Consider the following 23,116-nt stretch of genomic DNA (forward strand, 5'->3'; position numbering starts at 1 on the left):
CCTTTGTTTGAAGAGAAATCTAAATTAAGAAGTTGGAGAATGCTTTGCATGTTTTTAGCTTGGATCATCCCTTTGACTCATCTCTTTGTCTTATGAAAGACTTCAAGGCCTTAATATATATTGACAATAGCTAGGTATTTATATCTTCCAATTAGAACCGAGAAAAGATTATGAATATTGACCGAGGTCAGGACTGGTGTTCCTTAAATGCATCTTTGAATGAACTAAAATAATAATAATATGACTAGAAGAACAATCAGCCCATTAATAGGATTTCCAGTAGCCTAAACTGCAATGTAGAGCGGAAGTCAAGAAACTGCAAAAAGCCATGTGAAATCTCAATAGTCTAAGCATAGTCATATTCTGGGGTTGTTTATGATTCTATATAGATTCAATATTACCAATGTGAAGATCAAGACCTTCTATTATTCACGTACGGTTTGTACGATTGATGTAGTTCTGAATAGGATCAACTTAGATATGTTCTCATGTCACATTTGTATGATATGTAAAGATTCAGAAATAACAATGAAATATTAGACAATAGTGAGTTCTCAACCATACCATGATTTGAATTGAGAACATCCAAAGGGAATGGGGATCAGGATTCATTAAATCCAGTTGAATTGTCATCAATAGTACGGGAGACAGCTGGCTTAGTATGATCTCATTGGGTCAAACCTAGGGAACTCAGAGATCCCGTGATATGTACTGGACAGGACAGACCAATCTTAAATAAACGAATTCAAAGTGCAAAGTGCTCAAATGCTTCACCTTCCGGTCAACTCTCGGACACTACTCCAACAAAAATTTTTATACACAAGCAAAATGGTCCGGAAAGAAGAGAAATGAATCATTGGTGAGATGTTAGACATCCGGAAAGAACTCAGAACAGTCCATCGGGACAGACGCAAGAATATAGGAAAACTTGTTGATGGTAAATGGGTTTGGGGTAAGTGGCATAAACTTTCAGCACGCACGGGATTCACTTCTAGCTCCTCTATCAAATATCAACAAAGTAACGCACCATCCTCCCCCACACAAAATTCAGTTATTTCTAATGAACTTACAACTGAGCTCACAACCAACCTCGAGAATATTGTGATTTCTGGTCAGCAGCAAGACAGTATTCCCCTTGATTTATCAATCTTAATCATGGGTAAAAAACGTCATCAACGTGGAAATCGAAGCATCTCAAGTGGAGGTCCTTCATCAACAGGAACACCGCGACCAAATCCTCCACCGAGCTTCCTCAATTCTATTGATACACTTGTCGCAACACCAAGTTTCCTTGATTCTGTCCCATCACCTTTTCAAGCTGCTGTTACTTCTCCTCCTGTACAAGCTCTCAGGGATGTCAACGTTCTTGATTTTCCTACTACTGAACGCGTTGAAGATAGCCCATTTATGTATTCACCAAAACTATCATCAGATGGAGAGGGAATGGTTGAGAAGCCTAAGCCAAGCAGCATTGTTGATAAACCAGCTGGAGACAAGTCATCCAGTCTCGTAGTTGACAAGGAAGCTGATGAAGCAAGAACTCTCCAGAATATTAGGTATTCGGAGTGGAATATGGAACCTGAGCCTCAACTCTCTGCCCAAGAAACCCGAACTTTTACCAAAAACGTTCAGCCTCGTCCTAAAGAAGCTCAATATTACCTCAAAGGTCGTCTTGGCAAAGGTGCACTTTGTATTAACACTAACTTCCCACCAGATAAAAAAGTCCCTGGAGCAACCACACGAAAAAATAATATCGAGTATTCTCATTCGAGCCAAGTCAAAAAAGACACTTCAGCCATTACAAAGCCCACCTCGAATGTCAATTCACATTCCGGACAACCACAAAAGCTACAGTCTTTACCTTTCAAGTCAAATAATCAAATGCCAGAAAGGTCTCGTCGTCAAAAATACGAGACAATCAAGGTTGATACATTGCCAAAGGAGCTTCAAGAACATGGTGCTCCAGTCCTCCACTTAAGTACCCCACCTGCCATAAAGGCCTACAGAGAAAGATATTTACCTTCAATTCAAACTGGTTCTCCACCCTCTAATAAATTGAAGACAACTGGTGGATCAGCATTGGAATTGTCAGCGCCAAAAATGGGAACTGCTCTATTGACTTTATCGCCAAAGAGATTATTCTCAGCACAACCCACTGACCCGGTACCAGCAGAAGCAAATAATGGACTTATGCTCCGAACAAACCATCCATCCGTTACCGACCCTGGAAAATATGGATCATTCCAGACACCAGGTGCCGTGCCATACAACTTGACCCCTTCTCCTGCTGGTAGCGTGCAAGAAAAAGATTACTACAAGCCTTATCATGGTCGTTCACCATCCCGCTTCGACAGCGGTGTTAATATCGCTGATTCTCCTCACATTTCGGTAAATAAGGCAGCTCCAACTTCAATAACTAAAAGCATTTCTCCAGTATCTAGAGCTTACAGTGTTGATACGGCAACTCTAGCCGACGAAGAAATGAAAAACACAGGCAACCAGGCACACAACTCAACCATCAACAACCACGCGACTTCTGCAATCCTCGGAGCTCGAAATCCCGACACGCACGCTGCAGCTAACGGGGGGATGAGGGAAATAGTTGATTTGACTGAGGAGTCACCCGTGATAAATAGTGGAGCTTCTCCAGCCTTAAGCAGTCCCGATGCACAAAGCCAGACCGACGAAGGCATGCCGGATGTACTTGAGGTGAAAGAACAGATCAGGAACTCAATTAACTCAATTGGAAAAACCTCGGATATGGTAACCTATACGAATTCGCTAATCCCCAGAGCTCGCGGCTCCAATTCTCATGTTAGAATTCCATCTTCCAATTTCTGCGAGGGCCATCTCCCGTCGCAGATCGGCTCAGTTCCAGAGCGGGCGCGAGATTTAACATATTCCTCAGACTCAGACTCAGAACCAGAGCCAGAGCCAGGATCTGAGGCTGAGGGTGAGCCTGAAGCTGGAGTTTTGCTGGATGGAAGCAGGGTCGAACAGCGGCAAATAATAGATTTGACGTTGTCTCCAACGCCCATGTCGAAGCTCGACGGTTCGCCAGAGTATGACCACCCGGTCTGTCTTGAGCAAATTGTCGATGAGGACACTGGCGCCAATCTTGCTGGAAGAGACGGATTCATCGCACAGGGCCATCATTTCCACAATCGTGATGGACGCGCCCCCTCTCCAGAACATTTAGACTCCATGTCAAGCGGAAGAATCCCTGCGCAAAATATGTGCGACTCATCTGAGGAGATCAGTTCTCCGACCGAGAACCAATCCGGCGACTCTCTAGATCAATTTGAAGTAGCTACACCACTAGAGCAAAACAGATCGAATGCCAGATCTCCACACGGCAAATCTCTAGAAGATAACGATGCTCATGATGAGAGAAGCCCTGTACCATCGAAACCATCTGCTGAGGGCGCTACAGTCAATGATATGATCGTATCTATCGAGTCTGACACATCTTTGGAGGTCGAAGCATCTGCCAAAGGAGACGCGATGGAAGTTGATGGATCTGCTGAGGCTGGCCCCTCCTTCGAGATCGCCGCAGCTGCTGAAGGTGATGCTATGGATCTCGACGAACAACTCAGCTCTGATCTCTCCGATGTCCCTAGCGATACTGAGTTGGGCCCTTTCAAGGAAGAAAGTGACAGATTCATGAGTGGAAAAGAGGTACAACAGGCAGTACTTGACGCCCTAACGGTTTCTGTTTTCCCAAAATCACCACCGTCAAGCATGGTCGATGATAAGAAAGCTTTTGAGTTGGCAAAGGGTGGAGCATATTTTACTCTGTCATACGACCTCTTTAGTGCCGTTCCCAAGGAAGTCTACGACCAGATTTGGAAGGATGAACACGTCCGTCCAAAGATTAGCTTGTCGGTTAACCCTCCTAGATGGATTCGTCCTCTTGATCCTACGATCAAACACCCAGCCAAGGCGGATCCTAGCTCTACTGAGATAATGAAGGTTGTACGTGAAATTGAGAAGTTGTTGGTTACCATTTGGACTGCGGTAGAGTCAATTGTTGTTGTATTATATTCTGATATTAGCAGCAAGTATCTACCCTCCTTCTCATATAGAAATCTTGCTAACAATCACAGGGGAGTTTACTGTACACGATCTTGATGAGTATTTTCGTCGCTACCAAGTTCAGATATTTGTTGAATGGACGAGTCTCCACGGCCACCTTCTCACCTTGGCTGACTGGAAGGATCGATATTTTGCAATCAGTAATATCAAGAAGCGAGCTATCCGTAATAATACAAATCCATACGCTCGTTTGTTCACTGCCAAGAACCCAGCCGGCATCCTTTTCTATGGAACTGAAAAATACCTTGAAGCTATGAAAGTCGCACTTGCGGATGCTTATCAGGCCAACGAGTGTGTGATGATGAAAGGCCGAAGATGGAAGCATTTGATCGGGATGCACAAACGTGCTTTGGGTGAGGAATATAGTAATTGTCTTGATGGGTTGAGGAAGTTCAATACTGTTGTTAGGAGAAGAGATTGGAATGTTGAAGGTGCGCCGGTGGCTAAGGTATCCTCTCCTATGGTTGATACAAAGATCCCTGCCAAGGTTGCGTCCAAAGAAGTATCGTGTAAATCGAAGGAGAAGGAGATTGCTGTTGAAGATGACGTCAAAGAGGAGTAAGATTTACGCCTTCCATTGACATGAACTATTTTACTGACATCAAACAGGTCTGGTGGTTTGAGCGATGGCGATCCACCCTACTACGAGGCCTCATCCAAGTCCAAGGGGAGGGAGGTTGCTGTTGAGGATGACGCTGTAGAGAAGTAGGATATCCTTATCTATGGTTATGCAATACCATACTGATATCAAACAGATCCGACGATTTAAGCGACGGTGACCCACCAGATTACTCCGAGGAAAAGGATGACGAGGACGATGAAGACTACGTTGAGAGTCGTTCCCATCATCGCCGGCGTGGTCCCAAATTCTTCGTCCAACCACCCACTCCTCGTAAGAAGCGTACCTCTGCATTTATCGCCCGTTCAACTTCTCGTCACTTTTCATCTGACGATGAGATGGGAGTCAATGGAGGTAGAAGTGCAACCGACACTAACGCAATAGAATCTGGTGATGAATTACCTAGAGGTCGTTCACTTTACCGAGCTGGTTCCGTTCCAGCACTAGGTCCTATTAAGAGTATCCCAAAGGGAGCTAAGCGACTCATGGTTGAAGTCGATAAGAGTTCAAGCCCCAATACGCCTAAGGATTATTTCGAGACACCTTGAAAAATTGTCGATGGATTGTAAGCTAAGGAGGATGAAGCGTTATGAGGTTCCAGAAATCTATTTGTTGTGTGGCTCAGGCTGGTGCGAACATTTGGTAGTGTGTTATGGTATGATAGGATATGCTAGGATGCGAAATGATGTTTGACTAGAGTATCTAAGCTTCTGAAAGCCATAGTTTTTTCATCAACAGGATTTTTGCATCTTTTGTATCTGATAGCGAGTGTCTTGACAATCGAGCTTATTCTCCGCTGTGTACTCAATCCTCCATCAGATAATACTTTTCTGACTCCGGATCGTTGATTGTGAGCATGTACATAGGACGAATAGAATGCTATTTCAAATCTGGTGACTCTCGTTCGATATGTGAAGGAATCGAATCCAAATCTTTGCTTGAAATATCATAGAGCATATCATACACAACACAAAGCCAGCCCATATGGGCGACTGAGGGAATAGTACTTGCATTGTATTACATAGTCCCGAATATCCCCTCTAAGCCCAGCCAAAGGCAAAGCAAATCAACTTTTCTATAGCACACTCAGCAAGCATATCATAGCATAGCAGAGAACATCATCTATTTACACTTTTTGATAGTACACCTTGATCTCCCTTTCGCTTAACTATTCATCTTCTTCATTTAAACGGCTCATAGACCTCTCAGAGTACTATTATCTCTTTGATCAATAGGTGTATATCTCTCTTCCAGAGCCTGCTGCACACTCTTATCCAAGTGAGTGGGCCCCTCAAAACGTTCCCTCAAAGCTCTCTCTACATCCGAACTCGCCGTCTTCTGCTCTGTAATTCCTACCGCTGCACCGGCTTTCTGGGCAATATCCTTACCGGCTTCGATACCTCGAGAAACTGCATTACGGACCGATTCGCGTGCTGTATCTACTGTTCCTCCCGCTTTCCTTTCAATTTCAGAATACGAAGGGATTTTAGCTTCGGCCTCTTTTAATTTCTGCGAAGAAGCATCGATGGCCCCCCTTGTCCCAGCAACCGACCTCTCAACCCCCGCCACCGCACCCGTAGCAGCCCTCCTAGCCTCCTCTCTCGCCTCCTCCCTAAAATCCCTCAATTTCTCCCCCGCAACCTCCTCTCCCTTCTCAATCCCCTCTCTCCCCCTCTCCAAACCCAACCCAAGCGCTCTACTAACCGCCCCCTCAATCCCATCTCTTACTCCCTCCCAATCCGTCCTCTGAACCCATCTCACTCCATTTTCAATCTCTGCATTCCAGCGATCCTTCGCCGCTTCAATAAGCGTACTGCGTTCTTCGCGCGCGAGCTCGGCGCGCGTTTTCGGAGGCGGAATCGGCTGTTTTTCTAAGATGGAGGTGAGGATATAGGATTGCTGGTGGAGGTGGAGGGATTGGGAGGCGCGGTTGCGTTGGTGCGCGAGGACGGTTAGGTAGGCTAGGGAGAGGGTTAGAGTTACGCCGCCGGTCTGGGTGCGTGGTGTGTTAGTTATTTAGTCTTTCTTTCTTTCTTTGGTTTGGGTATTCATCATTTGTAGAAAATTATGAGCTGGTAAGCTGTGAGGGGAACATAAACATACAAAACCGGTAGTAAAACCCATATTTGCGTTGAACTGAGTGCGCCGATTGCGCTTTTCAATATGATAATACGACTCTTATTTCCCAGCTCGTACGGAGAGATACAAAATCAATTGGGAAATTAAAAGCTCGAAAGAGCGTTGTGTGATAGAATTACCTAGGATAGAGAGGAGTCGTTTATAAATACCCAATACATACGAGTAGATAAAGAAGGAAAGCCCACCACCAAGAATTTTGACAATGGCGGGCCGAAATCTCCAATCTTTCGGCCTCGCCAAAACTTTTCCGCCTCGTCCATCAACCACCTCTCCTCCCCTCATTCACCATACTATATAACCGCACCTCCTTTCCCATTTCGTAAATCATCACATATACAAAATGGCGGGTGGACGCATGAAATATAGACATCTAGGTCGTACCTCTTCGCATCGACAGGCGCTTCTTAGAAATCTTGTTACGTCGCTCTTTACACATGAATCTATCTCGACTACATATCCGAAAGCGAAGGAAGCGCAGAAATTGGCGGAGCAATTGATTACGTTGGGGAAGAAAAATACGGAGGCTAGTAAGAGGAGGGCGCTGAGTATATTTTTTGTGAGTTTTGATTCTTATTTTATTTTATTTTTGGGAAAAGAGCGGGTTTTGTTTGGAAGGTGAGCTTGGAGAGATAATAGGATATCGATTTTTATATTTCCCTAAACGTAAATTGTAATTGCACATAAAAACCAACTAACCCGCACCCCAGACCCCCCACGAACTCCTCCCCAAACTCTTCGGCCCCCTCCGCGAACGCTACGCTCAACGTCCAGGAGGCTACACCCGCGTTCTGCGCATCGAACCACTCAAACCAGATCAAGCACCTAGCGCCATTCTCGAACTTGTGGATGGACCAAAAGATACGCGCTGGGCGATGACGGCGCGAACAGTCGCACGATTCCGCAGTGAAAAGATCCCGCTGAATGGTATTACGGAGAGGAATGTAGAAAAGGTGACGCAGTTTCGGAAGGGGGGTGAAGAGGCGTTTGAGAAGTTTGTCACGAGGGTGGGACAGTTGGGGCTAGGGAAGAAGATGAATAGGGAGGATGTACCGTTTGATGGAATGGGGGAGAAGGGGGAGTTGGAGGGGAAGAGGAGGAGAGAGAAGAGGTGGGGTGGGTTTATTTAGATCGTTTTGGTGGGGGAATGTATGCATGCATGGATGGAAGGTGGTTTGGCTTGGTAGGCAGGTATTGGGCATGGCTGGGTTATCAATGTCTAAATGGTTTGGGGTGGAGGGGTGTACAAATCATTTTTCTGAGACCATGCGCCATAGCCACGATACATCTATTACCTACTTTAAGCGGTCTCCAAGCAACGATAGACTTATCACCACAGTCCTGGAGTAGATTTAAAGTGGCTGATTGGAGCCAAAGAAAGGGAAATGGTCATGAACAATATCGTTCACAAAGTACCAAATGTATATGTACCGAAGTAAGATTTGCATGGACAAGGCGTTTTTCTATGTCTATATTACATCAACGGATATCAAGACCCAAGAATTAACTAGCTAGAAAGGGTATTATAAGAAATCAAAAGTATCGCCTTTCTCCTTGATCATTTTCCCCACCCTTTCTGTCCCTGCTATTCTTTCCAATTTCATAACATCCCATTTAGAGAATACCACACGTACACTTCCATCTCCAGGTTCTAAATCGCCTTCTCTCACACTTCTACTCAGATATCCTCCGACGATTTCCTTGTAGAAGATAGGGTTGTCGGGTAATCCGTACATGATAACTTTCTTGACACCTCTAATTTGATATCTTCTAAAATGATGGGCTCTTTCTGTATAAAGCAGAATGGTGTGTCGACCACTGTAGAAATGGGATCTTGCTCTCGCAACTTCTTTTGGTGTGGTGTATTCAGAAATACTGCCAAAAGATAAAGTTCTCGTGGTAGCTGAGGTTGAAAAGTAATTTCTCACTCGGACGAAATCGAGATATGAGGGGATGAATAGAAGAGTTCCCGCACTATCCTTACTTCTACGGGTCAAAGTAGGTATTATTGCCGACGTAAAATATTCGAAACGTGAATCTGGGTCTGAGGCGAATGACTGAGAGTCGAGTCGTGAGAAAGTCTGTTTGACCTTCAAACCCAATTCCTGAATAGCTCCTGGATAATTCGAGCTGACTTTAACTTTTCCCGCCCAGTTCTTAGATTGGTTATAAAACATGGTATTGAGTTCTGGTGTATTGAATCCCGCCAAAGCGATAGTTTGACGGAAGTATTTAGCATTGTTATCCAAATACCAACTTCTTACACGACTGAAATCACAACCATGAGCTTCTTTGGGCTGAAGATTGAGATGGTCAAAGATAAATTCAACATGTTCCCAGTTCTGCATAAGAAGTGCATCAGCTTGATCAACTATGACCATCTCAATCGAACTGAGAAAGTCATGGTCTACTTTCTTCGCATCTTCATTTCCTATGGCCATTCTCAGACCAAGAGGACTTGCGAAGATGATGTCAGAATTATAAAACTGTGAGAAATACTTGACAGTCTTTCTTGTGAATTTCAAACCAAGACGGAACATATCATCATCGTTGCCTGCAAAGAGTTCTCGAAAATCTTCTGGTTTATCAGTGGAATATTTCTCCTCTTTATCGACATAGGAATCATTGAATCGTTTTCGGTTCTCTTGCTGATCCGGTTCACATAATGAAGTGATCATGTCAACCATTCTAACGCAAGATTCGCGGGTAGGCAAAAGCATAAGAACCTTAGGTCTCGTGAAACCCTGATCTCGTAGTTCTAAGTCATCGCTGTTATCTTCTCGGGCAAGGCGGGAATTATTTTTAATGACACGATCTCGAGTCCTGGAATCATTAGGTTACGCTTACAGCGAGAAGGGACTGACTTACTTGAACACATGATTTACAGCATGGAGACAAGTTAACCTCCTCAGACTCTCTGCATTAGATGTGTTGCGCTCACAAAACAGTAAATCCTGATAGCCAAATATCAGGGGAGATATAGACTTTTCCAATGTATCGAATGTCGGACATTGCTTCTTCATCACGCCTGCCAACTTTTGCTTCAATTTAAGCTCTTCCGGACTATTGATAATTGATGATTTCGTCTGCTTTGCTTCATCATCACCTGGTACACTCGTAATAGCTCTTCCAATCTTTGCAAGTATTGACTTTTGTATGGCCCACTGTCCGTTTTCCAAATGTTTTAATCTCCTTGATAATATGTTATCATCCGGATTGGCAAAATGAGCTTCGAAAGGATCCGAGTTGTCTTCCTCATCTTCTTCTTCGAGAAGGCCATCTGTTGCAGTTTCGGGGCCCTCTTCCGCTTCCTCAACATGATCTGCATCGTTTGCATCTTGGTCCATGAGGTCAGCCTCTTCGTCTTGCTTTTCCTCTTTGTCAACATTAAGTTTCCTCCGTTTAGCTTGTGGTGCAGAATCAGCAGTAAAACTCTGCATTAAAGCTGCATATGACTTTACAGCTGGTGCTGGTTCCGCATCATCGTCATCGCTAGATTCCTCTTCACTCTCCATAGCTTCATCCTGGCTTGATTCTTCGGATTCCGAATTGCTTTCTTCACCCCTATATGTATGAGCAAATGATTCAATCTGAATAAATGAAATGTACTTACTCTTCCTTTTGCTGTGCTAATCTAGCACTATCAAATACAGGCCTTCCTCTTCCTCTCCCTCTTCCTCCTCTCAGCCCACCCCTTCCTCGTGGGCCACCTCTACTACCTCCTCGGCCTCTAAAACTGCTTCCACCGCCACCACGACCTCCTCTTGAAGTATTTCTCTGTCCAAAAGCCATATTTTTGTTGTGAAATATCAATGTAAGTTGAAATACTCAACGCTCAATGGCTGGTACAAAAAAAAGTTCTGGCGAATCCTTATCTTAGCGTCATCAGGGCTCAGTAAAAAAGTTTTGGATCAAAGATTATCGACTTTGGAATCAATTTTATTGTTAAGAACAATACTAAAAAAACAGCAAAAATCTACAGCTTGCAAATAGCCAAATCCAAAGAACCAACCTTCAAATATCTCAATCCATTCTCTGAGTAGTCAGTTATATATATCACAAATCGAGGGGAAATTCTTCACAACTTTTAACGAAAGCTTATCTTAGCGCGAAATCAGATCCTTGCGTTGCGCCCACACAAAAATCCCACTTGCGCAACTGGTTTGCAATCGACGACGACGAGGACATTCCCATCTCAGACCTGAACACCACACTCGTCCGCCAGACTCGATACCGAAATAATTTTAGCCCAGTATGGCAGTCGGTACACAGTCCTTCCTTCATCTCGCGCGGCCACTAGCTCCCGCTGCCATTGGTGTTCAGCCCACCACCGCACCTTTAAATGTTATAATTCAACCCCAAGTACGATATTTTTCCTGTTCCAAACTCCGTCCTCCAGAGACTAACAAGGATAACAATAGGCCGTATTCTCCATTCTCGATCATGCTATCCGTCGCGATACCAGCGTCACCCAAACCCCACGTGTAATCGGTGCACTCCTTGGAATCCGCGCTGAAGATGGCATGGAGTGTGAAGTGCGCAACTGTTTCGCTATTCCCCACACCGAGACCGAAGACCAAGTTGAAGTTGATGTCGAGTATCAAAAGAACATGCTCGCTTTACAATTGAAGGCCAATCCTCGCGAAGTGCTTTTGGGATGGTACACGACTTCTCTTGAACTCAACAGCTTCAGCGCCTTGATTCAAAACTTCTTCGCTAGTCCCGAAACTGGAACTTTCCCCCACCCCGCTGTTCATTTGACTGTTAGCACCGAGGCTGGAAAGGAGATTGAGGCAAAGGCATATATCAGTGCACCGGTTGGTGTAAATGCTGAGAGGGCGGCTGAGAGCTGTCTTTTCATTCCAGTACCATATGAGATTCGATATGGTGAATCCGAGAAGAGTGGTTTGGAATTGATTTCTGGTGCTAAGGATAGCGAGAGCCGTGCCGCACCAGTAGTTTCTGATATTGAAGGTTTGGAGCGAGCTGTTGACCAAACCCTTGATCTTCTGGAGAGAGTATCCGAATACGTTAGTTCAGTCTTGGACGAAGAAAGAGAGCCATCGAATGCGCTTGGCCAATTCCTCATGAACGCATTGTCCTTGGCACCAAAGGTCGATGCTCAAGACATTGAGCGTGACTTCAACAACCACATCCAAGATGTCTTGGTCGTTTCTTACCTCGCCAACACTATCCGCACTCAAATCGACCTTTCCCAAAGATTGGCCACCGCAACTCTCACCATGGGAGGTTCAGATGTTCTTGCCACATCCGGCAGCGGAGAAGGAGGCGAGAAATCCGAGCAGCGTGGACAAAGAGGCGGCAAGCGTGGAGGAAGAGGAGGTGGCCGAGGAGGCGGACAAACACGAGAGCCCAGGGAGCCAAGAGAGCCAAGAGAGCCCAGGGAACCCGTTGAGTAGTAGACGATGATAAAAATAAAGCCTTTCCATAATTTACAATCTCTGTGCATGTGGATGGAAAAGTATGGCGTTCAGGTAGGCTCTAGGCCGATTCTTATAGAATTTCAAAATTATCGTTTTCATGTCACCATCACACATTCATAGGAGGAGAAAGGAAATAAGCCATAAATTGGTGCATGTGCAAAAACTTCAATGTTCTCTTGTAGTCGAAATAATGGATAACTTGACGCGAATAAGTTCAATGGATTTCAGTTTCTAATCATAGAGCATCAAGGAGTGTGGAAATGAGGATGATTGAGGACAGGATAGCATAGTTAGCGAGGTTTGTGTTTCATTGAGACCCTCTGCATTTGAGTTCAGGGGCACACTAGAATTACAACGTGTTAATTTGACTTATTCATGTTGGTCACTCGTTATTCCCTACGAAGTGCGACGTTAAAATTGAACAGTATAATCAAATGTATTGTATTTGTAATCGTGGGTCTATCAGCCAATATAAACCTGGTACTTAAAATGAGTTCGTTTTGATGCCCATATTTCCCACTAACTCCACCAATGCTACCATACGCCACCGTCTGTTCATCACAGAATTTCCGTAATCCCTCAAAAGACACCTAAACGCCAGTCGGAGGCTTTGGAGGTAAAGTTGCCGGGTTGCCAAAATTTGGGAGGTGACTTCCAACTTGGCCATTGAGCACTGGACCCTGTGGCATTCCTTGTGGCATACCATGAGGCATAGCTTGTGGTAAGCCTTGAGGATGACCCTGCGGCATATTCTGATGCATCATTGGCCTATGTGCCATGTGTGGAGATGCATGATACGAAGGCAAGGAGTTGTTGGATCCTTGTCTCGCCATGCTATATCCCATTCCAGCCCCATACTGTTGTTGAGGAGGAGAGAAGTTGCTGTAAGATAGATGTGGAGATCCTAGATGTGGAGATCCATGGTGTGGAGAGCCGTGGTGAGGAGATCCATGATGAGACATGGGCTGCGGAATCGGAAGACCCTGATTGCCCGGGACAAACGACTGAGTCTTTGGATTGAACGCGTGCCTGTTTATGAAACTTCCAGGTATCGGGTGCTGGCTTTTAGGATCGGCTGGGTTCGCTGTGCTAGGCAATTGTCCAAAAGCGTAAGGGATAGTGTTGGGTGGTCCTCCTGTAACAGGTCCTCGTGATTGATACGGGGCACTAGGGTATTGATTTTGTGGAATCCATTGCTGCGGAGGTTGTGGAGACTGTGCAGGTGTACCGTATGTCGTTATTGGAGCACTATGAGGTTGATAACGTGGCTGGTTTTGCGGAGGAAATTGCTGATCGAATGTCAGTTAACAAATTATATCAGCGGAAAATGATTTAACTTACTGGTGGTGGCATATTATTGTATGATTGCATATTCCCGTTGTTCATCATTGCAGGATTAAATGGCTGCGGAGGTGGAACAAATTGAGGTTGCATTTGGCTTTGATAATTGTTTGGTATAGCACCATTGTATTGCTGAACTCCCATAGCGGTGTAGTTTTGGGTTGGGATCCAAGCTGGCTGAGTTTGTTGTTGTGGAAAGTATGGGGTATACTGAGATCGAACGTCAAAGCTTTCGGAGTCGTCGCGACGCTGCTTTCCAATTTTACCCCTCTTGCCTTTGTCCTTTGTGGAAACAGAGCTAGAACGCGAAATCTCATTCCCTTCTTCGGTTTCTAGATCATCATTAGCAAACCGACAGACTCGTCTTAACAGAGATCTTTGAAAACTTGCCTGGTGTAGCGTCGCCAGATTTATCTTCTTTGCCGAAGATTCGTTCCCGGGCTGCAAGATAAACGGCTTCTCGCTCTTCTCGGGAAAGCCTTCAATTAAAGTCAGCTCAAATCATGATAAAGATGTAAGATATCATACTTTTCTTTAGCGGACTGTGCTTTTTCTTTGGCTTCGCTTCCCGTCTCGGAGGTGGCTTTTGAAGGGCTGGGTCCAGTATCACCATCACCACCTCTACGCATGATCTTCATGGCAGGTAGGTTAGGAGGAGGGGTATTCCCGGTAGTAGGTGGGTTGGAGATGCTCGTTAAAGATGGCGGAATTCTGCAGAATGGCGTTCTAAAGATACGAACTGCTCCAACTACAGCATCAACTTGATGTGTCATGTGGTAGTAATCCGCCAGCTTGTGAGTTAGCATTCTGCAGAACGAGTTGCATGGTGGCAGATCAATGAAGGGCTCCCTGTAAGCATGTTAGTAACAACGATCGTTCGCCAGGGTTTAAGCCCTTACTTAGAATCCTTCACAAACTCAATAACATCTTGCTCAAGACGAAGCAGAAATATGCGATCCTTTGGTGATTCCAGTGCCTCTAGAAGTTTTTCATCCGGAGTCTGTCGATAGAACAGCGTAAATGCCTCAGTTGACCCCGCTGGACCTACAAGCGGCTTAGATTTATCATCTGTGGTTTGCTGTCCAGATGATCCGCTTTGGGGAGTAACAATGCCCTGGGTTTGGCGCTCCTGCATGAGTTGGATACTACGTCGGTCAGGGGCTTCGTAAAATTGAGCACGATAAGCTCTTGCAGCTGCTTCCGACCCAATCCTAGAGCCGGCAACGATGGAACCGCGACCCGAAAATGTATCATCATCTTCAGCTGCTTTTACGCTTGCGCTATCATCGGGACGTAAGGACTCCTTCTCATCCAAAGCAAATGTTGTACCTGAAGTTATGCTCTTTCCATCTAAGCTTGGAGGCTTCGTGCCCAGATCGGACCCGGATTCTGTTCTCTGAAATGGGTCATCGGGAAAACCTTCTCCCAAGTCTCGCTTGTGGGTAGCAGGTACTATCCCCGAACCATTGACAACAAGGCTTGGTGTAATATCACGAATATGCATCGCTTTGACTGTTTCCGCCAAATCAGGTTCCTTTTTAGCAACCACAGGTTTGCTCTGTGCAACCGTCCCGCTCTTTGAAGTTTGATCGTTTGTCGCCGCGACCGTTTCCTTGAGAGTGGTCATGCCAATATCATTGCTTGTAGCACTAGGCCTGTCTGTGTTTTTACTCTCATGTACGGTTGGAGCTGTATTCTCATGTTTCGTATCTCGCACAGCAGTTGAGGAGGCAGCAATTTTTGCGAAAGAAGCGAGAGCTACATTGTCCTTCCCAGCTGAGGCAGCAACCTATGACCAATCTTGTTAGCAAAGCACTTGGATATGATAGCGAATCCATAAGTCCACCGGTGACAATTCACCAAGTGGTCTGAGGGAATACCTGATAGATCTGCGCACCTTTGCGAATGACAGCCTCGAGGGGTCCGTCGTCATTGGCGCGGTAGCCATGATAAAGAGTATACTTTTAGTAAATCAAATCGCGGAAATGAGTGTCGATGTCCAGATTGGACAATGTCGAAATCGCAAATTGGTGGAGGAGCGGTTGTAGAGTAAATACTTTCGAAGTGATGTAGATTAAGGGAGTAGATTAACAAAAGCGTTTAATGAGAAGAAGTGACATCTAGTCATTGTCGTTGCAGACAAGCTTTGAGTAAAATAATAATTATGATTGAAAGTTTTGGTTCTTTTTAGAGTAATCGTTTTTCAGTACCGAATTGACTGGTGGAAGTCCTGATGTGGTTTTTGGTACAACCCACTTCCTTCAAAGATAATCGATACGCCGATACTCCTATTACCGGCAAACTAATTCCGCCCACAGTATCGGATCAAGATACTGTAAGAGTTTGCTGGATATTGGATATTTGATATGTGATATTTGGGTATCCCGTGTCTCGTATCTCGTGACTGTGTCGGGATAGAAGTGATGTTCACATAGGAGATTTCAAAAATCTCCAAGGTGCATCATTCAGTAGGGAAATCAGATCAAATCAAGAGATTGATTGATTGATTGATTATTGATTGTGCTGGCCCGGTGGATGGACAAGAAGTTTAAGGCTAAGACTGCCCCGAGAATTCTTTAGCGGGAATCCTGAATTTAAAGTGGGGATGTCAGTATCAAACTCAATATTAGAATGAATAATTGATCAAAACGGCAAAGATGCTCTTGATTGATCGATATGATAATAAATCATTGATGATAAGAAGATATATTCATAAAAACAATATAATTCCGTGTATCACCACAACATATCTAGGTATTTTACCCTAACATATTTCCATCTACCCAGACAAACTCTACATTGTTTGCTGAACTCCTTTTCCTGAATTACTCTATTTGGTGTTGCAGAAACAGCCCACGCATCAGGTCGACCACATAGCTTCTATATTACAATACACTACTCAGCTGGAAGCTCACTTGAAGCTTTTAAAGTCCCCAATCCAGCCCGCCAGGATTGGCAGCATATAAATTCATTCCACATATCCAAGATTCTTCTTCATCCACTTGCTTCTTAACAATACAAGATCACCAAGCAAAACACCAATATCATGAATCGCTACCATGGCATCAATAGGCCTGCTACCATTGGGGGTCCTTCAAGGGCATCTGCTTCAACTACGTGCCAAAAATGTCTAAAGAAAGATATGTCCAAGTTCTAATTTAGTCTGGATCCTCATAGCTGACTATCATTACGGCACTATAGTTATGAATGCAAAGCAAATGCGCAGGAACGTCCATATGTCTCCCGACCCTCCCGTACACAGCAACTTTCCAATCCCAAGCTTGTTCCAAAATTGACTAGTGATGTACCACAAGATCTTTTGAAAAAGTACGTGTGTTTCTGCTCAGCTATGCCCGCGTCGTCACTCTTCCTTCTTTGCCCCCAATTGTTTCCAGGTACTGCTAGAAGGATGGTCTTAGGCTCCAACTCCTGCTGGTTGACTCAATTGGGCATTGCATATTGGGGGCACATTACGACATTGTGCATTTGCCAAAATTTAGTCTACAATGGGGCTAGAAAGTTGTGCTGACTGGTTATGACAGGAGGGGCATTGCTGATGAGCAACTTGCGAAAGTGGAGCAGGAAAGAGGCCGTAAACGGGAGAGACAAAATGAAGATTTGGAAATGGGAGCTTCCAAGCGGAGACGGTCAATTTCTTCAGCGTCAGTCTCGACAATATCTACAAACATGTCGCGTTCGCCTTCACCAAGACAAGCTCGGCCCGCATCCGATACATACGATTCTAGACAGTCACATTCACCACCTCGACCAGCCTCCAGTCAACACAAGCGTAGAACCCCCAGCTTTTCCCCGTCACCACCACCATCTCGACAAGATATACGGAACTCGGGAACGAAGCGGAGAAGAGACACATCCTTTTCCGTAGACTCATACAGTTCTAGAGAAGAACAAGACATCAGAAATTCGAGAGAAAGAACAAATAGCCGAAGTACGAGAAAGAGATTCAATGACCGAAGCCCCGAGGTGCGTGGGAGAAGAACTGAAAGCCGAAGTCCTCATAGAGGCAGAAGAAACTTTTCACATGATAGGAGACGGTTTGATGAGCCTCGCGTCAAGGAAGAGCGAAGGGAATCTTTCGTGTCTTCTGAAACCCATGCTCCACGCCCACTGAGAGAGAGGAGTATGAGCCCTTTTAGCAAGAGGCTAGCGCTTACGCAAGCGATGAATATGGGTCGGTGAGGAAAAGGGTGGTGGAAGGCCAAGAATGGTTGCGTGGTTGAGAAATACCCTTTGGCTATCTGCCACTTTTGTATCTATATTAATTTTTTAAGACGCCCATACGCCTCATAGTATGCCTGTCACGAAAAGAACGCCTTTTGTACAATCCATTAAAAAATTTCGAGGTTGATCTCATTGTAGATCTTCATCCTCTTTCTCCCTTCGTTCTTCTTCCTCTTCCTTTTCCCGTAGCTTGACTCCCTCCACCAAAGCAACACCTTCCATCCCCATCTCCTCTCCATCCTCAGTTGCATTTATTGCGCCCTTCCCATCCTTCATCCTAGCCGCCTTTTGTGCGCTTTCAATTCGTTCTCTCACTAGCCTTGCGATCGCATTCTCCGTCCGTACATTTAGAACCCCCAATTTCTTTTCCAAATCCCTCTTTAAGTCCCAATTAGGTTTCTTAGGCTGTAATTTGAATAGATCCACCCCCTTATCATCCTGTTCTTCTTCCTCCGCCTTCCTCCTAATTTCCTTCTCGACCTCTGCAGCTTGCTGCTCAAGTGTAGGTTTCTCGAGCGCTAATGTGGGAGGGGCCTCAAAACCAAGCTTGGGGCCTTTGGCTTCAGCATCGTAGTTCCGTCCCGAAAGGTGTAGTTTTGCGACGTCGGGTGAGGCTGGTGGCGAGGGCGAGCGTGTGGATTCTGGTGCTACGATTTCGTCGGCTGGTTGCTTTCTTTTCAGAGATTTGAGTTTTGCGAGTCGCGCTTTGCGCTCATCTGCTGCGGCGCCTAGAGTGGCATGTGTAGATGACATTGCCTGGGTTTATAATATTATAAATTAGGCGTGTAGCTGAAACGGGGAGTTTTGTATGTTCCAGCTATCGAGAATTCAGAAGTTCAAATTAGAGAAATCCACAGCCGGGAGAGATCTTGAAGTTCCAATGCGCAATATGATTGGCTTATTATAATCTCAGCCTCGTCTCACCCCGGCCACTAAGATAAACCTTAATTTTTTTTCCGGGTCGCCAATTTTCGAATTGAAACTGCCCTCGCTGTCGATATACTAAGGTGCTAGTCAATGGATTAGAAAATGTATGCCGGCAGCTGATGCCTCCATTTTATAACTCTCTATCAAGACGATGGTCGCCATTGGAATTGCCAATTCTTCCATTCCTTGCACCTAGAGTCTTCCAACCATGGCCCTGCAAAAGTGCCAGAGTCTATCTGGGAACGGAAACGGGACAAAACCAAGACGATCGTGAACTTATAGTAGCAAAAGCTGCGAAGAGGGAAGAAACATTAAAGCGCCTTGGAAATTCATCAACAAATGTTCCAGTGCAACCAGGCACAAAATATATCAGATTCAGCAAATGGCCAACGAACCCCGCTTCTTTTACCCACGTAAACCTTTCTGTCCGTGGCCCCATAAGACACTTCTCTTCGAAGTCTGGTTTCGGGAAAGTAGCTGAGAGCAATGGGGAAGAAGGTTCGGCCACAGAGGGTCAGTTCAAGGCACCACATGAATTTGGATCTAATGCGCGGATGGGGACCCAGCCAAGTAGTGTCACATTGACTCATCAATATTCAGAAGACACGGAGGGCTCTGCAGCACGCAGTTCACAAACAAATGGTTTACCGGATGTTTCACCTGGAGCTCGTCATTTGCATTTGAATACCGTACCGAAGACGCGACATTTGCGATTAAGATCAAAGTCCCGCCGAATTCCTTTTGGTAAGGTCGATACTATCCCGTCAAACAATGCAGAGACAAAGCGCTCCAGAGGTTCTACCATTTCTTCCTTACGAGGTCGCGCACAGCCCACATCTCCACAATCGTCGTCGTCCGCACCTCCATCCATAATCGAAGCTGAAAGTCTGGCTGGCCTAGCATCACCACCTGCTGCTCCAACTATCACACCACCTGAAAAGGCCAGTAACGATGCCAATTCATCATATCTACCCGCCACAGCTGCAGAAACAGTCACGTCCAAAAGACCCCGCCAGAGGTATACAAAATATGATTCAAGAAGATTAGGACGGCCAATCGTAGGGACGCGCATTAAAACCAGACCCTCGAGAAAATCCGTTTTCTTTTTTCGACGACCTTCCGGATATAAATTTCCCCGTGAGAATTTTAGACGGCCGAAAGGGCTATCGTCCATATATCTGAAGATTTCTTTGAATCGGCAACGTCTATACTCTCAACGTTTTGCAACTATTCATGCGCCATTTCAGGCATTGCATGAGCAATATGAAATTTGGGCAAAGCAGCAAGGCCTCCCACAACTCTCGACTAAATATTTAAAAGTCGACATAGATACAAAAGCCAACATCATGAAGTTACGGATGTGGTCTTGGCGATTCGCTATCATCAATCAGCGACATGAAGACGCTTTGAAGGGTTACCCTAAATTGGAGTATAATAAGGTCGCTGTTTCAAAGTTTCCTACGGCATCAAGATTGCTATTCATCAAGCAAGACAATGTAGCTGCTTTGGCCACCATCTGGCGCCGAGTTCCTTCAGAGATTCGTTCTGATGTTTGGGAGGAACTTATGCTTACATCAATGGACCAATATCCCGCATCTACTCTCAAGTTACTGCTGGCGACGTATCAGGCACCGTCTCTTCCACCTCGCTGGGCTGCGAATGATTGCCTCGATTTTGTAGTATCCCATTATTTCGGATCAGAAGAGCGCAAACCCACTCGAGAATCCTTCACTCCCCACGATCTTCAACAGATATTTGAAAGTATTCGATATCTTCAGCTTCGTGGTCTCCGGCTTAGTGCACGCTCAGTGTACCTGTTACAATCAATCATGAATCAAAAAGAATTCAGAACATTCTATCTCGTGATGGCAGGGACAAGGCAACATCTCACGGGCAGCAGTTTACTGCGATTTACCTATCGATTCGCACGGTCTGGAGAGACTGATTTGGCTTTTCAAGTCCTTCAGCAGGCCACTAAACAAGGCTTTAATCTGAACCGCTGGAGATGGCCACAAATGTGCACTGTACTTCTGGCCAGAAGATATCGTGGTCCTCATGCACAGGTCACCGACACGGAGCTTTTTGATTTCATGCTACATCACGGTCTAAAGCCAAGTATTGTTACTTACAACGTCCTGATTCAGAATTCACTTCAGGCTGGTGACCATGTGACGGCGTGGCAAATCTATGATATGATGATTGAAAATGGAGTCAAAGCGGATGCATACACTTATTCAATTATGCAAAATGATGCCAAGATTCGTGGAGATGATATCGCGCTGGAGAAACTGGCGCATTGGATGAATGAAGACGGTGTTGGAAATAATTATACTGTCACTGATACCTTAGACGCAGTATTCCGCGTAAACAGACGGGAGTACTACAAGCGAACCCCCAGCGAGAGGAAAAATCTTCAAACGCCATTCTCACAAATGATTCCGATTTATTTGAAGAATTTTAACATTGAATCATTAGCTCAACTGATTCCTACTTTTGAGGATAGTTTGCTAGCTCCTGTGTCAACAAAGGCTGTCGAGGAGGTAGATGACATATCGGTTGCAACCACCAATCAGACTCCAGTTCAGGCTGAGGAAGGTCAGCGCCGTCCCGACCTGGCTGCTTCCGAGACTACGGTATTTAGCCATGACTATAATATTGAGCAAGTCTTGATGGACCCCAACCATGTGACGCTGATAGTGATGCTCAAAGCATACATTGCAAGCGTCCGTCACTACAAGGTTTTATTAAGATTTTACGATCACTTCAAATCCTTAATATCCACAAAGAACCCAATCGTCGTCCCTTTACTGGAGGAGGCTCAAATTTACAACCATTTGCTTGTTGGATTGGGCAATCTAGATGCACCAATGCACGATTGCCTTAAAATCATTGCCGACATGCAAAGCCCGCTTCCCAAAGCAGGACAGTCCGTACCGGCTACCGAGACTGATCAAATTCAAGATGAAGGCAACATCGGTACGCTGCCCAGTACTTCAGATGAGAGCGACGGCGATTTTGAGTCAGACGATTCGTTTCCAAATCCAGAGGACAGTTTCCGGCCACCGGCACCAAGTCTTCATACATGGAATACATTACTTAATGTATTCATGCAACGTCGTCAACCCCGTGCAGCTGAGAAGGTGCTGCAGATCATGATTGAGAAAGAGGGTTTGAAACCTAATCAAGTCACTTGGAATGCCTTGACCATGGGCTACATGAGACTGCAAGACCCAGTCATGACAGCTGATGCCCTCATCCGAACAAAGAAATCCGGATTCATCGTCGACCAAATCATGGCAAGTAGGTGGTGGCTCAGATTCCAAGCTAGAGCTCGTTTAAGTGAGGCCTTGGAATCTGCCCCCGATGGCAATGAAACCTGCTTGGCAGATGTAGCCAATGCTATGGAGTCTGGGTCTGAGGTGGTAGATCCGGCCGATGAAGATTTTATCGATGAAGAAGTTTTAGAGGCTACCACTTCGAGAACAGGGGATATATACCGTATACTTAAGCGACGTTTGCATGCTGTCAACTCGCCTGTCCATCCAAATTGGATATTTGATGCTATGATCCGGGTCGGCGAAGAGAATATCATTGAACAGGAAGCCGGGCGAATGTCAGACAATGGAGCCGAACAGATTTCAGATGTAGCCGAGTCCGAAGTGAATTTGATTCAATCATCGGACAGACCAAGTAGTGCCATCGAAGAAGATTTTGGTCAGCCTGCAGACAGTCCAGAGGCGAAAGAGTCGTCAGTGGTAGGCGGGTGCGTTGAACAACAACCACTTCTATCAGTGACTGAAGATAAAAGAGAACCGAGGCTATTGCCAGCCAACAGGCTAGTAGTCCGGAAGGTGACACAGTTTATGATGTCCCCAGGTGTGAAAGCTTTCCGCCGCAAGACTCAAGCGAAGGGTTTGCCTACAGGAGTAGAGCCACCTCACGCCAATTTTAAAAATGACAGAGATCCACTGTCATGAACAGGCAGTGGATTATGTAATATACATCTAGATGAGGATGAGTGTATAATTGCTTGTACCACTTTTGCATTCGCCAGGGGTACAAGTGCTACGGTTACTTGGGTTGTATTGGACATAGAATTGGGCGTAGATGGTGCCATCTGCCAGTAAATGCGGGTGTAACTTATTGCAGTATATGTAAGATCCTAGCAATAGATTAGACGAAATAGGAAACATTCTCAATAGCGCTACGTTGATTATCTTTTCGCAGAAAATATATACGTAATATTCGTTTTTCGAAATTCCAGAGATGCTTCCGGTGAGCTCATAATATTCACAATCGATGGTGAGCCTTT

General features: G+C 45.2%; 9 protein-coding genes across 9 annotated transcripts; 5 read left to right on the plus strand and 4 right to left on the minus strand.

Annotated features, from left to right (window-relative positions):
• Window positions 1-864: 864 nt before the first annotated feature.
• SS1G_10812 (predicted protein) lies at window positions 865-5,262 on the plus strand (the record flags this gene model as incomplete). Its single annotated transcript, XM_001588315.1, has 4 exons — window positions 865-3,975; window positions 4,217-4,653; window positions 4,705-4,800; window positions 4,851-5,262. 4 exons carry the CDS (start codon window positions 865-867, stop codon window positions 5,260-5,262), a joined length of 4,056 nt encoding a protein of 1,351 aa, XP_001588365.1.
• Window positions 5,263-5,908: 646 nt separating this feature from the next.
• SS1G_10813 (hypothetical protein) lies at window positions 5,909-6,838 on the minus strand (the record flags this gene model as incomplete). Its single annotated transcript, XM_001588316.1, has 2 exons — window positions 5,909-6,706; window positions 6,818-6,838. The coding sequence occupies 2 exons, from the start codon at window positions 6,836-6,838 to the stop codon at window positions 5,909-5,911; spliced, it is 819 nt and encodes a 272-aa protein (XP_001588366.1).
• Window positions 6,839-7,193: 355 nt separating this feature from the next.
• On the plus strand, window positions 7,194-7,980 carry SS1G_10814 (mitochondrial 54S ribosomal protein YmL8; the record flags this gene model as incomplete). Its single annotated transcript, XM_001588317.1, has 2 exons — window positions 7,194-7,409; window positions 7,561-7,980. The coding sequence occupies 2 exons, from the start codon at window positions 7,194-7,196 to the stop codon at window positions 7,978-7,980; spliced, it is 636 nt and encodes a 211-aa protein (XP_001588367.1).
• Window positions 7,981-8,373: 393 nt separating this feature from the next.
• SS1G_10815 (hypothetical protein) lies at window positions 8,374-10,642 on the minus strand (the record flags this gene model as incomplete). The annotated part of the gene is made up of 3 exons (XM_001588318.1): window positions 8,374-9,673; window positions 9,719-10,414; window positions 10,464-10,642. 3 exons carry the CDS (start codon window positions 10,640-10,642, stop codon window positions 8,374-8,376), a joined length of 2,175 nt encoding a protein of 724 aa, XP_001588368.1.
• Window positions 10,643-11,104: 462 nt separating this feature from the next.
• Window positions 11,105-12,270, plus strand: SS1G_10816 (hypothetical protein; the record flags this gene model as incomplete). The annotated part of the gene is made up of 2 exons (XM_001588319.1): window positions 11,105-11,212; window positions 11,272-12,270. 2 exons carry the CDS (start codon window positions 11,105-11,107, stop codon window positions 12,268-12,270), a joined length of 1,107 nt encoding a protein of 368 aa, XP_001588369.1.
• A 614-nt stretch (window positions 12,271-12,884) lies between these two features.
• On the minus strand, window positions 12,885-15,583 carry SS1G_10817 (hypothetical protein; the record flags this gene model as incomplete). Its single annotated transcript, XM_001588320.1, has 6 exons — window positions 12,885-13,583; window positions 13,636-13,845; window positions 13,988-14,114; window positions 14,164-14,484; window positions 14,535-15,424; window positions 15,533-15,583. 6 exons carry the CDS (start codon window positions 15,581-15,583, stop codon window positions 12,885-12,887), a joined length of 2,298 nt encoding a protein of 765 aa, XP_001588370.1.
• Window positions 15,584-16,761: 1,178 nt separating this feature from the next.
• Window positions 16,762-17,231, plus strand: SS1G_10818 (hypothetical protein; the record flags this gene model as incomplete). The annotated part of the gene is made up of 3 exons (XM_001588321.1): window positions 16,762-16,796; window positions 16,837-16,962; window positions 17,210-17,231. The coding sequence occupies 3 exons, from the start codon at window positions 16,762-16,764 to the stop codon at window positions 17,229-17,231; spliced, it is 183 nt and encodes a 60-aa protein (XP_001588371.1).
• Window positions 17,232-18,006: 775 nt separating this feature from the next.
• SS1G_10819 (hypothetical protein) lies at window positions 18,007-18,630 on the minus strand (the record flags this gene model as incomplete). The annotated part of the gene is made up of 1 exon (XM_001588322.1): window positions 18,007-18,630. One exon carries the CDS (start codon window positions 18,628-18,630, stop codon window positions 18,007-18,009), a length of 624 nt encoding a protein of 207 aa, XP_001588372.1.
• Window positions 18,631-18,923: 293 nt separating this feature from the next.
• On the plus strand, window positions 18,924-22,781 carry SS1G_10820 (hypothetical protein; the record flags this gene model as incomplete). Its single annotated transcript, XM_001588323.1, has 1 exon — window positions 18,924-22,781. One exon carries the CDS (start codon window positions 18,924-18,926, stop codon window positions 22,779-22,781), a length of 3,858 nt encoding a protein of 1,285 aa, XP_001588373.1.
• Between the last annotated feature and the right edge of the window lie 335 nt (window positions 22,782-23,116).

Source organism: Sclerotinia sclerotiorum, genomic scaffold (genome assembly GCF_000146945.2).
Source record: "Sclerotinia sclerotiorum 1980 UF-70 scaffold_16 genomic scaffold, whole genome shotgun sequence".
Classification (NCBI taxonomy): domain Eukaryota; kingdom Fungi; phylum Ascomycota; class Leotiomycetes; order Helotiales; family Sclerotiniaceae; genus Sclerotinia; species Sclerotinia sclerotiorum.